This window comes from Zalophus californianus, chromosome 2 (genome assembly GCF_009762305.2).
Source record: "Zalophus californianus isolate mZalCal1 chromosome 2, mZalCal1.pri.v2, whole genome shotgun sequence".
Lineage (NCBI taxonomy): Eukaryota > Metazoa > Chordata > Mammalia > Carnivora > Otariidae > Zalophus > Zalophus californianus.
In genome coordinates, this window is record NC_045596.1 from 80588764 (window position 1) to 80601915 (window position 13152).

At 39.0% G+C, this 13152-nt stretch overlaps 1 protein-coding gene across 5 annotated transcripts in view; it reads left to right on the forward strand.

Moving 5' to 3' along the window:
* The window catches only part of RAP1GDS1 (Rap1 GTPase-GDP dissociation stimulator 1), a 291329-nt gene that overhangs the window by 128569 nt on the left and 149608 nt on the right, over positions 1–13152 (forward strand). For 2 of the 5 annotated variants that reach the window (XM_027599006.2, XM_027599007.2), the window contains exon 1: positions 4715–4893. The exons of the other annotated variants lie outside the window; for them this stretch is intronic. In XM_027599006.2, the coding sequence (XP_027454807.1) occupies positions 4890–4893 (4 nt within the window). In that variant the 5' untranslated portion in view covers positions 4715–4889. Of the gene's footprint in view, positions 1–4714; positions 4894–13152 lie in introns of those variants that run through there. 5 annotated transcript variants of the gene reach the window in all.

Below are 13152 nucleotides of genomic sequence, written 5' to 3' on the forward strand. Positions count from 1 at the left end.
TAATGAACTCTTACAGACTGACTTAAACTCAAAGTTTAGAGGAAGGAAAGGAAGCAAAATTTACTGATACTTATCCAATAGTCTAAAAACATAGAATTATAACAAATCCTTGCATATTATGATTTCAAATCCTAGATGCATAGCAAGTTTCTAACCCCCCTTTAAATGCAATAGAATGGCAAAGCCAATTGAAATTAAAATAGGCTATCATTTCAAGAATAAATGAGCCTATATCCTAATCAAAAGTAGCTGTGTTAAATATTCGCAAATAAAATATTATAGTAATCTTATTTCTAACTGTGCCTCAATATGTACCCTTTTTTATGGTCTTACAAATATGACATATCTATGCCTTAGCTCATGCTGTTTCTCTCTCTTGGAATAGATGCCTTTCTTCCAACATCTCTCCACAAAAATTCTATCCATCCATATCCTCTCCTTATGAAGCCATCTTTGACTAATTATTTTTTATATGTCAGCACTCACAGACTTAGGAGATTTTCTAACAGGAGGAGCCTTTGAAAATGGACTGGTCCCTATTTTTGTTTCACACGATACGCACCTATAGTTATCTCTTATAGCACTTAGCATAGTGCTGAGCTCAGAACAGATGCTCTTGTAGGGCTTTGTCCCATCTAAAAAATGTATACAATCTAGGGCTATAGTTGTTTGTAGTATGTAGATATTAGTCAGTTTTAGGTGACAGACTATGAAAAAAGAAAATTTTAATTTCATATTTAGACAATGGCTAACATATTAAGTAAATAAAAGATATGTGGGGATGGATGGGGTTATAGTGGGCCGGGGGTTGAGACATTTCTGTTGGTCAAACCTAAACTGGCCTAAGCTTCAGAGGTATTTTGAAAATAAAGAGTTTAGGTAGAAGACTGTTCACTGCCCACTCATTTTTTATCCCTGCAAAGTTCAGTTAGCTACTCCAGTGAGGTTCCCTTAAATGATATTCAGAAGGTCGCAGTAAAGAAGAAGCAATCAGTTCCCTAGTATTCTTTTAAAGAACATTCTCTCTCTTCTTTTGACTTCCTCTTGCTCTGCCCCTCCCAGTACAATTCCTTTAAAGAACTTAAATCATTTTTTAACCTCTTTTAAGATTATGTGCATCAATGAGGTAAGTTATGTTACAAACCTTGCCAAAGTGTAGTGATTGTGAGCCTTTCTTATAAACATTTTCTTTGATCTTTCTCCCCCTACTGCCAACAGCTATCTGTCTAATCATAAACCAATTTTGGAAAAAAAAAAAACTTGATATACAAATACATTTGTGATACTTAATATATCTTTTAGATAGAATTTGAAAGCCTCTGCATCGTGCCAGAATGTCCTCCTTTATTTTGCAGCAGGCCTAATGAAATCCTGACTATTGCCTAACCCGGAGCATGGACACTAGTAGATTTATTTCTGGAAAACTCTGACATCCAGAGAATATTTTCTAGCTATTTATGTAATCAGTGAATAGAGGTATCCTCAAAGCAATTTTTCTAATATGTAAGCCTTTTGAGGGCAGGGGCCATAGTTTATTTTTTATCATTAGTGCCTATTATGGTGCCTAATATAGTAGGCACTCAGTCAATCTCTACAGAGTGAATAAATTATTACAAAGACTGGTCTCCACCCAGCAGAAGACTCATAGTTTAATACAGAAGACAACACAAATAGCAGCTGTCATCATTATCGTCATTAAAAATATTTATTGAATAACTAATTTTACTTGGTAAGGTGCTAGAGTTTATAAAAAAAGAATATTAACATCATTCTCTCTTTCAGGATAAAAACTTTGAAAGAATGAAAAGACTTTCATTCATAAAACAAATTTTTATTGAGCACTTGCTACGTTCTAGCATTGTACAGGCACTGGGGATACAATGGCAAACAAGGCAGACAAAAATCCCTGCCTTTGGGGAGCTTAAATTAAAATGGGGGTGAATACCGATAAGCAAAATATCTATTATTTTAGTGATAAGTGCTAAGGAAAAAATTAATATGGAATTCAGGATATGAAGTGGGAGTGTTGAAGTTTTAGATAAAATGGCTAGGGAAGTCCTCATGCAGGTAACCTTTGAATGAAAAGAAGGAAGAAAGTAAAGGTATGAAACAAGGTCATATTTCTAAAACAGGAGAAAAAGGTGAGGTGAGGAGAACTAGCGTGTGAAAGGGTAGATGTTACACTGGCCCACTTCCACATGTAGCATTGAGTATTGGGTCTCACTACCATCATACACCAGTGCTTTGGGGCTCACTGTATGCAATATGCCTAGACAGCCATGTGGTTTTAATTGGTAGGAGTGCTGAGGGAATGGTTTGTAGATTGAAGCAGAATAAAAAAAGCACTTAAACTAGTGTCAGGTGGGAGGTCATAAAGCTGCTTCAGCAGCTTTTGCTAATTTGAATTCGTACATCCAAATGAAAGATAGAAGATTCTCTTAGAAATTATTGTAATATGTAATGAGAAAAGAAAGCAGGAAAAATGAAGCAAGGGAATTTGAGAATCTGGAAGGGATTAATGAATGTTAAGTAAAGAGAAAGACAAAAAATAGGACCAGCAATGCAAAGGCCCAATGGTGATCTGGAGAGCTCCAAAATGAATGTGGAACATGGTAGGGGTGTGTGTGTGTATGTGTGTAACTTGCATTGGTGTCTTATGGATTGAGGCGTGTCCCCAGCAAATTCGTATGTTTAAGACCTAACACCCAGTATCTCAGAATTTAACCTTATTTGGAAATAGGGTCATTGTAGTTATAAAGATGAGGTCATACTAGAGTAGCTGGGCCCCTAATCTACTAATGACCGACGTCCTTATAAAAAAGGACACCACATTTGAACAGACATGCCACATGAAGATCGTGGAGTTACGCCACCACAAGCCAACGACCTATCAGAAGCTAGGAGAGGCCTGGAAGAGATCCTTCCCTAGTGCCTTCAGAGGGAGCATGGTCCTGACAACACTTTAATTTTAGACTTCTGGCCTCTGGAACTGTGAGACAATCAATTTCTATTCTTCTGAGCCACACAGCTTGTGATACTTAGTTACAGCAACCCTAGGAAACCCACTTAGCATGTAAGATTATTTTAAGGCAAACACCAAAAGCATCCATCACAGAAAGGGAAAGAGGGCCTAAGAGTGATGTGCCTGATTGTCTTAGGGATCAGAAAGGCCTAATAGCATGGACGTCTGTAGTTACATTGTATTTTCTTGTCTTACCAAACCTCTCTTTTTAATTACCGTGTTTCATTTTGTTTTAGAAAACTCACATAAAATCTGTTCTGCTTAACTAATTACAAGGCACTTCCGACCTGTGTGCTTGTAGTATCATACAAATGGTAACTGATCTGACCGTAAGAGCGGGGTCACGGCTTATGGGAGGGAAAGCGCCTTTTCTCAGCATTGAATTTAAAAAAAGTTGAAAGGGAAGAGCAACCTCGATTCAGCTATGCAGCATCTCTCTTCCACAGGTTGTACTGCTGACTGCGGCCCTCTCCCCTGCAGGAGTGCGGTCGTTGCTGTCTGGGGCGAGCAACCTGACTCCTCACAACTAGGAGGGGTCAGGGCAAGACAGGGTGCGGAGAAAAGCAAGGCTTCCTTCAGCCTCCCCCCGCAGGGCAGAGGAACGAAAACCAGCCCCCGCCTTGCGCGCATGCTCAGTCGGGAGGGCGCCTTCCACAGAGAGCGCCCCGGCTCAGGTTTTCCCCGCAGCTGGGGAGGTGCCGGGAACCGGCCGCGGCCGGGCGGACCGAGGAAACTCTGGCCGGCTGGCTGGGCGGGGCCGCCGCTCACTCAGCCCGACTTTCATTTTCCTGCCTCGGTAACCTTGTTCCCGCCACCGTCAAAGGGAGCGGGGCGGAGCTGTGCACAGCCCGGTAGGGTGGAGCCCGAGGGCACCCTAGTTAAATGGCTTTTCAGGCGTTTCGGGGGACTGGAAGGCCGCGCTTCTGGAAGAACACACTCCCTGAGAAAATCCTGGGGCGGTCACTCTTCTCGACTGCCCAGACCTTTGTTTTTAAACCAGCCACAGCCAGGACAACCCCAACTGTCCCACTGTTGCTTCCGCTAAGATTAAGAGCCCTCCCAGCGACCACCTTCCTGCTCTGTGCCCAGCGGGCCCATAGGCTGCTTTGAAAACGGGCGTCCTCAGGTATTTTATCTCCCAGAGGCGCCGGCTTCATCGCCTATACGTCCATTCCAGCTTCGTTTCAGGATGTCGGCTCTGCTTCCCCACCACCTTCCTGGGTCTGAGGCGGCCCAACGTCTCCTCCGGGAAATTCCCGCCTGTGCATCTGGGTTGTCCCGTAATGAACAAGGGCCCGTTTTCCGGGTGTGGGTTGGCGGGGTCGGAGAGCCAGCCGGGGCAAGCCAGACGGTAGCACGCGGGACTCAATATCCCCGCGCTCTGCCTTCTCCGGGCCCACCCACCGCACCTCAGGCGGTCGCCATCAAGCTGCTCCGCAGCGGCTGCAGCTGGTCCGCAAACACGCCCACCCGCACGCTCAGATTCACTTGCCTCGGGAGGCGGGGGGGGGTGGCGGCACTGAGCATGCTCGGTGAAGAGGGCGGGGCCCCTCCGGGGCCGCGAGTCGGGGCAGGCGCTCCTCAGGCCCGCTCGGCGTCTCCGCCGCCAGCCCGCTCGGAGCCGCGCCCGCCGCAGGCTGCGCCCGCCCGCCCCGCCCCGCCCCGCCCCGCCCCCCGCCGCTCGTCCCCGCCGCGGCCGCGCCGCCTGCAGCAGCAGCAGCAGCAGCTGCTCCTCCCCGGCGGCCGCCCCCCGCGGGTCCCTCCCTGGCTGCGGGAGAGACAGAGGTAGAGGGAGGACACAGCGCCGCGCCGCCCGCACCGGAGACCTTCGCCTCGCCCTGCAGGCTCCTCACCCTCTGGGAGAAACATGGGTAAGTCATCCTTCCTCCCCCGTCATCGCCTGACATTTTTCTCTTTCTCGGCGTGTTGCAGGGTGGGAAGCATTTCTCGCGCAAAGTTGCCGGATTTCTCAAAGCCACGGGTGTAATACAGTGGCTCTTCCTCCGGGGAGAGGCGGCGCACGCGGAACGCACGCCGGTCCCGGGTCTGGGAGGGTCCGGGTGGGGTCGGGCCGCGGGGTCGGACCGCCGCCCGGCTCTCGGGCACCTCGCTGCTGCGCCTCCCCTCCTCCATTCTTCCTGCCCGAGCCGGTGCCCGGGCACCGCGGAGGCTGCCTCGCGGGCTAGCATCCTCTGCCCCATTCCCGTTTCTCCGGAGGCCACCCTCTTCCTTTCCCCGGCGTCTGCTGGTGTAGAGTCTCGGTCGGACCGCGAGAGAGACCACTTCGTGTAACTTCCGTGTCAGGGCGACCTTTCCCCATCTTGGGGACTGTTCATCCCGAGGCGGGGAAGTGCGAGCAAGTAGTTTGTCAGGGCGATTGTACAACCTGCATGGAAATTATTTTTGATGGGGGAGAACGGACAGCCTCATAGGTTGGAAGGATGACTTGTCAGAGGCCACGAGGAACGTGAGGAAGGATGGATAGAACCGCTAGCTGTTGAGTTAGTGTTGGGTGACTACAATGTGCAATATTCCTGTGCTCAACCCATTTTTTTGGTTCCTTCGCCTGTCTACTGTAGGAGGAAACGCACCCTGTAACGTGTTACCGAACTTACATGTTAGTTATTCTTTCCCAGCTTCCCCTGCCTAAATCTACATAATCTGATTTTAGTTCCTTTGTATGTATGGTTAATCTCAAGAAATTGTTTTGGGTGAGATATTTAAAAGCAAATGTATTTTCTAAAACTACATATGATTTATCTTAAAATTTTTTCATAACGTATTAAGTTCAGTAATTACAAAAACGTCTGATGACTTCTGTAATTAGAAGACGATTTTTTTTAATAGTAGCAATTTGGAATACCATACTTCTACATGTAACAAGTTTGCTTCCACTCCTATCATAATTTCCTCTTTTTAAAATTTGCTCCATTGGCATCTGTCAACTCGGACTTTTCCCACCCCTTCCGTGCAAGTTATTTTAAGCCTAAAATGAATGTGGTTCTTTCATCTGTCAATACAGTGCTCAACACGTCTAGAGTTCAGTCATGGTAACTCAGAATCCTCAAGGAAGTAATCTAAATCTAGAAATGGTGTCGATGGAGCTTACTGGAAAAGCAGATGCTCCAAGCTCTGTTTCAGACCTTTGGCCGTATATTGGGAAGGGGCTGGTGTTGCAGGAGGAGGTGGTATGAATGAAAAATGAATCTATGGCCCTGAATTTTATTTTCAGTTCAGTTTTTTTTCCCCCTTTTAATGTACTATTGGTATGCTGAACAAATTTATATAAAATTGACCCATATTTACCTAGCTTTTCTCTAGGAGTAGAATTTTAAATAAATATTAATTCAGATTACTGGACACATGAATTTTCCTTGAACATACAAAAATTTTCTCCTTAATTATAGGGCACAAGTTTGACCTGTAAAATACATTTATCCATGTTTCAAGGTGAGCTAAAAAATCCATTTAAATAAAATTTTAACTTACAGGTTGAGTCAGAATCTTTTCAGTAGAAAAAAATTCAATTCTGTTGTAATACTTATGAATAAAAATACTTAAATTTATTTAAAAATAATTGATCTTCAAAATCTTGAATGTTATTGTTTGATTTCAAACAGTGGTCAGGTAGAAACCCATCTCTCATTTGAAGCTTCTAAGATACTCTTTAATTAAGTAAGTCTCCTCATAGCATTCTGTACCTTGTTGGAGCCTTTTTAGCACTTACATAATCTGCCTTATAATGGAGTGGTTTATGTGTGTGTGTTGTGCACTTAGTCATGAGTTCCAGAATATGTAAATTATGTCTTATTAATTTTTGTGTACCCCACAGTGCTTTCCACATAGTAGATATTCAATAAATCTTTGTGAATTCACTGTTGAACTTAAAAACCTATCTGTTATTTTCAATTTATGAACCTGAAAGTATGGGCTCTGAACATTCAGGTTGGTAGATATTATGGAGGTTGGAGGAATTGGGAACAGAAAAGTATAATTATACTATGAGTACTCTTCTTGCTAAATAAAAAAAAAAAAAAAGAAAGAAAGAAAGGAAGTTGGGTTGTCTCAGAAGTATGGTTTTTGGGATAGCCTCCAGGCAAACCATTTCCTTCTGCACTGCTGTCTTCCTTGGTAAGGTGGTTTAGTGTGTGATCACTAGGTACATGCAATAATGTAAAATTGAAATCTTGGAAAGCAGTTTCATATTCTGAGCCAAGGAAATTATAACAATTAATATATACATAAGGGGTACCCTGATGAGGGTAGGAGAAAAAATCACTTTTTAAAGTCTTTCCAAGAAATAAATAAGGTGATTTAAAAAAATATTCATGTGGCAGTGATTTTTCTCTGTAAGAAAGTGAAGAAAACTTCCTATATAGTCTTACGGGCCATGGCTATAATATATATTTTATTATAAATTCAATATACTTAATATTTATTGAATATCAACCATGTACAATGTATTGTGGGAGGACAGAGATGAGTAAGACATTCGTACTTCAAGTTGCATATAACTTTAATAGGAATGATATGATACATACACAGAAAGCTATAATTGAAATAAACTATAAGTGACATAAAAGACTTTTACATGTATTATAAATTCAGGGCACGGAGAAAAGGTTTTAGAAGAATGATGTTACTTGAACCAAAGGTTGGTTAAGCTTCTGAAAGGTAGAAATGAATGGAGACTGTTAATCAGGATGGGGGTTGGCAGGAGAAGAATGGCACAAATGATGATATAGAGATAGAGAACACTCAAGGAGTTTCAGGATATGATTAAAAAGCCATGTTTGGCTGGAGCAAAAGGTAAGTTAAAGTGGGTGACAGAGAGGAAAAAATATAGGTAAAGACCAGATAATGGAGGACCTTAAATGCCAAGTTGAAGAAGTTTTTGGACTTTGACTTATCTATTGAGGGACTATGAAACATTTTTATGTAGTTAAGTGATGGATCACATCTGTGGTTTAGGAAAATTAATCCATTAATTGAGTGAAGGATGGGTTAGATGAGAAAATAGAGAACACTTCAGAGGATGGTTGTTGAAGTTTGGATGAAAATATTTACCATCCTGAACTAGGCTGTGGCAATGGGAATAGAATGTTGCAAATAACAGGATTTAGTTGCCAATCAATTGAATATAGTTGAGAAAGGAGACACATAGTATTGCCTGGGCAATAAAGAGAATCCAGAACTATTAATATATATTTAATTCATTGGAAGAGGAAACATGAATAGTCAATTTTGGACCTGATGAGTTTGACTGTTTAGTTTGCCATTTAGATTCTCTGCTCATTGATGACAGGGACTCTCATTAGGTTTTGAATACATTTTTTTAAAAAAGATTTTATTTATTTGACACAGAGAGACACAGCGAGAAAGGGAACACAAGCAGGGGAAGTGGGAGAAGGAGAAGCAGGCTTCCTGCTGCGCAGGGAGCCTGATGGGGGCTCGATCCCAGGACCCTGGGATCATGACCTGAGCTGAAGGCACATGCTTAACAACTGAGCCACCCAGGCGCCCCTGAATACATTTTTAACATTAGTGTCTGCCACATAGTAGCCATGCAGTAATCATTTGTTGACTGACTGAAACTAGGTAAAAAATATTTAACAAACAGTTATTTTAACTTTTAAGAGAGGATTTGAATAGAGATCTGGAAGTTATCCATAAATATCCTAGGATGATATTTCAAGTTAGGTTGGAGTCAGAAGAAAATTTGTCCAAGGTAAGAATCTTGAGGAGTGACCCATTGTTAGGAAAGAGGAATGGAATGATTTGACACTGAAAGAGAAGTTAGGTAGGAGTGAAAGACTAGAATTGGCATGTGGCTAGTTGCATTAAAGACTGGATGGTCAATAATGTCCATTGCTTCAGAACAGAGTGGTAAGGACTGAGAAAAGGATCTGCGTTGATGTGGTTTGATTAGGATATTACCCAGGATATTTTCTAAAAAGCAGCTTTAAAAGGTATAGTAGATATGGAGGCCAGTTGTAGAGGCTAACTGAGGAATGAGTAAGTGGAACTAAGAATTCACTGTGTATTCATGCTGTATCCCTTGACCTATTTAAAGATCTGTAAATAAGCATAGGTTTCTTTAAACATTTTTAAAACGTGGCACTTTACATGGAATGACACATGCTATTTTTTTCCCTGACAATAATTTGTAGTCTCACCATAGTGCTTCACATTTCTTTGACATTCTATTTTTTATGTCATTATGTCTTAGTATAGTATACTTTTTATGTTTGCACTATCTGTCATACAGAGTGAGCTTAGAAATGGTTTTATAATTTTACATGGTATTTTACATAAAATATACTCTTTACTGATGGTTTTATCACTTTTTATTTACTATTAGTCTTTGTGAATTTGGGATTTCTCTAGTTATATTTATGCCTCTTATTATACCCTTAATTCCTGGAGTTTTTTCTCTGTAAATATATATTAGCTTTATAGAGAAATCTTTTTTTTTCTTCCTCTTGTATTTTTAAGTCCAGGAATGGTTTCACAGATAAATGTAAAAATAATACTTTTACTTGTTTTTTTGTAAATTACAGTGATAATTTTTTTTTGTAAAGTGATAATCACTAAAATTTATTATTTTAAAAGATCATAGATGACAGATTGACTAGTTCAACAATTTTTCCTTATGTTGGCATTATGTCTATGTCCCATATACCTTTTTTTTTTCATATGGGAAAAGGGTTAAGTTCACTATCTTTGCAAGAGTCATATTCTGAAGTCTCTAGTACTACTATATGGAAAGTTATAATAACCCTAATTCATTTTTTGAGAACTGTAGAGTTTTAACTTTCACAATGGAATGTTGGAGCTTCTAGATGCCTTTGGGGAAAATAGTGTGGTTTTCCTCTTCAGAGATTCCAGGTCACCTGAATTCGAACTTGGCAATTCTGGTGTTATTGGTGGCACCAGCAGTGGCCATAAGAATTACCTAAATTTTTAATATTCAAACATCAGGAGGAGTGGAGAGGGAAGATCCACTCCTTTGAGAACTTCATGTTAATTTTAGATTATCAGATGTTCAGATAACACTTAATTTATACATTCCTAGGCATTTAACTTGGCAAATAGTTCTTGTGGAGAGAAGAGCAATAATAAATAAAGATATCAGTAGGGTATGAAGTCTATTTTGGTTATAAAATTCTATGATTCCTTGAAGCTGAACTTTGAAATATACTCAATATTATTGTCTTAAGTATGCTATAATCCTTATATAATTCATTTTTCTTTAGTGTTCAAAGGGTAATGTCTACTTGAGGTAGCACTTCAGGGTTTGAAACAACTTATTAGCTTTGTCTAACTAGATGGCCTGAAATACCATTACTCATACTGTCTAAGAATGCTGGATTCAAATTGTAGAGTAATGTCATTCTCTCAGTGTGTTTATTTATAAAACTTTTGTTGCTAGAACCATTCTAAGAGTTAAAAGTGAGAATTAGGATAGTGATAAATGGAAGTGGTTAAATTGAGCTGTAGCTTACAAACTCCAAAGTCCTTGTAACTTTTTGTACACAAAGTGAATTTTTTCCATATGAGCTCTATATCTGTCCTCTGCTCTAATGGCTGTTTTTGCTAAATTTTGTCCATATTTATGACTTCAATAAGTATCTATATGCTATTAGTCTCTACATATTATATATGTGTGTATATATTATCACTAAATATATATGCTTGCATATACTATGTATATAGTATGTATAGGCATATATATACTATGTTTATAGTATATGTAGGCATATATATTTAATAATATAGGTTACTACATATGTTATATATAATATATAGGCACTATGTATAATGTATGGGCTATATGTAGGCACTTTATATAATGTATGGACTATATATGTAGGCACATATATAATATATGTATGGGCTATCTTTTTATCTAGGAGATTATTAAATATTTGTACATGCATAGTTAATTCAAGTTCATTCAGTTCAAAACCAAATTCATTGTGCAATTTTTAATAATTAACTTGAGGTGTGATGGTTGATGTTTAACCAAAAACCCTTCTCCAAAAAAGCCCTGATTTGTGGTGGTGGTTGATATCCTGTGAATGTATAGTTGGGAAGAGATGAGCTGCAGCATACCATTATATAGTAGATCCACTATATAGATAAGTAACCTATGAGCACAGATAATAGTAAAATGTAGTAAAATAATTAAGTAGTAATGAGTTATGAGTATTAATACCTTAGTTTTAACATAACTTATTTAGGTTTATAAAATTTAATATTTAGTAATGACTGTTTTAATAATTGCCTCATAAAATTCCTAAAAATTTAATAATCATGTCTCTTGGGCTGGTACAAGGGAGTTTTACTACACCAATGAATTAATAATTACTATTTATTATCATTTAATAAGAATTATTGATGTCAGTTATGTTAAGCTTTACATTTTTTCATATTTTTAAAATTATGTTTAATCTTTTCAACAATTCTATGAAGTAGGTGACACTATCCCCATTTTACTGATTCAAAGAATTGAATAATTTATCCAGGTGGAGAGAACTAAGTCTCTAAAATCCTGTTTTAGAGCAGTGATTCTCAGACTCTAGCTTGCTTAAGAATCATGTAGCATTTGTTTAAAAAAAAAAAAATTACTGGGCCCACCCTCAGAAATTTGATTCTGTAGGTGGTGGGTGGGCTGAGAATTTGCATTGTCAAGACATTGGCAGATGATGTTGCACTTTCAATAGCATCGCCATAGAGCATAGGTCTGCAGACTTTTTACATAAAGGGCCAGATGGTAAGCATTTTAGGCTTTGCAGGCCAAGAGGCAAAATCAAATATATTACATAGATGAGAGAACTATATGATGAGAGAAAACAAATATCCACGAATATTTTTTTGACTAAATTCAAAATACAACACTAAGTGAACATAAGTTATTGCAATACAGATCTACTAATGAAAATATTCTAATTCTGTTTTTCAGATAGCATTTCACTTAATTGGGATTCAGAGTTACCCTATCATCAGAATTGATCCAGATGTTCATTTGTTAATGCAGATCTGTAATGTGATTTAATGGATTTTGTCTTTGAAACATGTTTTCACATGGATAGATACTCCTAAATACTGCTATCCGTCGGGAGCATATGATTTTATTAATGAGCATATTCATTTCTATGGAAGAAATTTATAAAATTCTTTTAGATTCTTCTTCTCTTGATATTTGCTATTTAGCAGGTTACTACATTGCAGATTAACCACTTCCAAAGAAAGGTAAAAGCTCCTCAGTTAAGGAGGAGGTTAAGTTAAGTGGATTTTGATGTATAGAAGTTTCTTTTGCATTGAAATGAGGTCTGAAAAACACTGCTGTAACCTTAGGTTGAGCTTGCAAAATATATCTGTTGCAAATTTGTATATTCATGGAGATCTTATTTTAACATTTGACCACACAAGATGTGTATATAACAGATTGATGATTACTTGTGTTTCCAACAATGTTGTCAAAATGACTTAACATAGTTTAAGTGTCTCATATAAGCTCTCTTTTGCCTTGATTTTCAGGTCAGATTCTAGGAAACATCAAATATGCAGCAAATCTAATTTCCAGAGGCAATCATTGTTTGATAATAGTGGTTAAAGGCATTTCTTTTTTTTTTCCCCAGAAATTTCATCTCACCTGGAGCTAAAAAATCAACAATAAAACTCTACCATTGATTGCTAAGCCATTAAACTGTTGTGTGATGAGGCAAGTCAGAATATTCAGCTTCTACTTCTTATCAAAGTACACAGAACTGATGATGCATACGTCTGTGAGAGTAAATAAAGTTGATACTACTGGTTCAATAATACATGATAGTTTAAAATATTTTCTTCGTAAAATGCCTGCTGATGAATAATATAATGAAGAACCATAGGCTTTAAATACCTTACATTTCACAAACTTTGTAAGTTTGTTCAGCTAAGCCTTTTTCTATTCATCACATTTTTTATCACCATCAGTTGTAACACATCTTAGCAGATTCCACTTCAGGTTGTACTGAATTAATTTATGTTCTCAACTTTGAAAATAATCTTGCCTATTGTTGTTCTATGCAGACTCTTCATAGAGGCTAATTCTTTGGTTGCTTGGCATCAGTTTTCCAAAAATA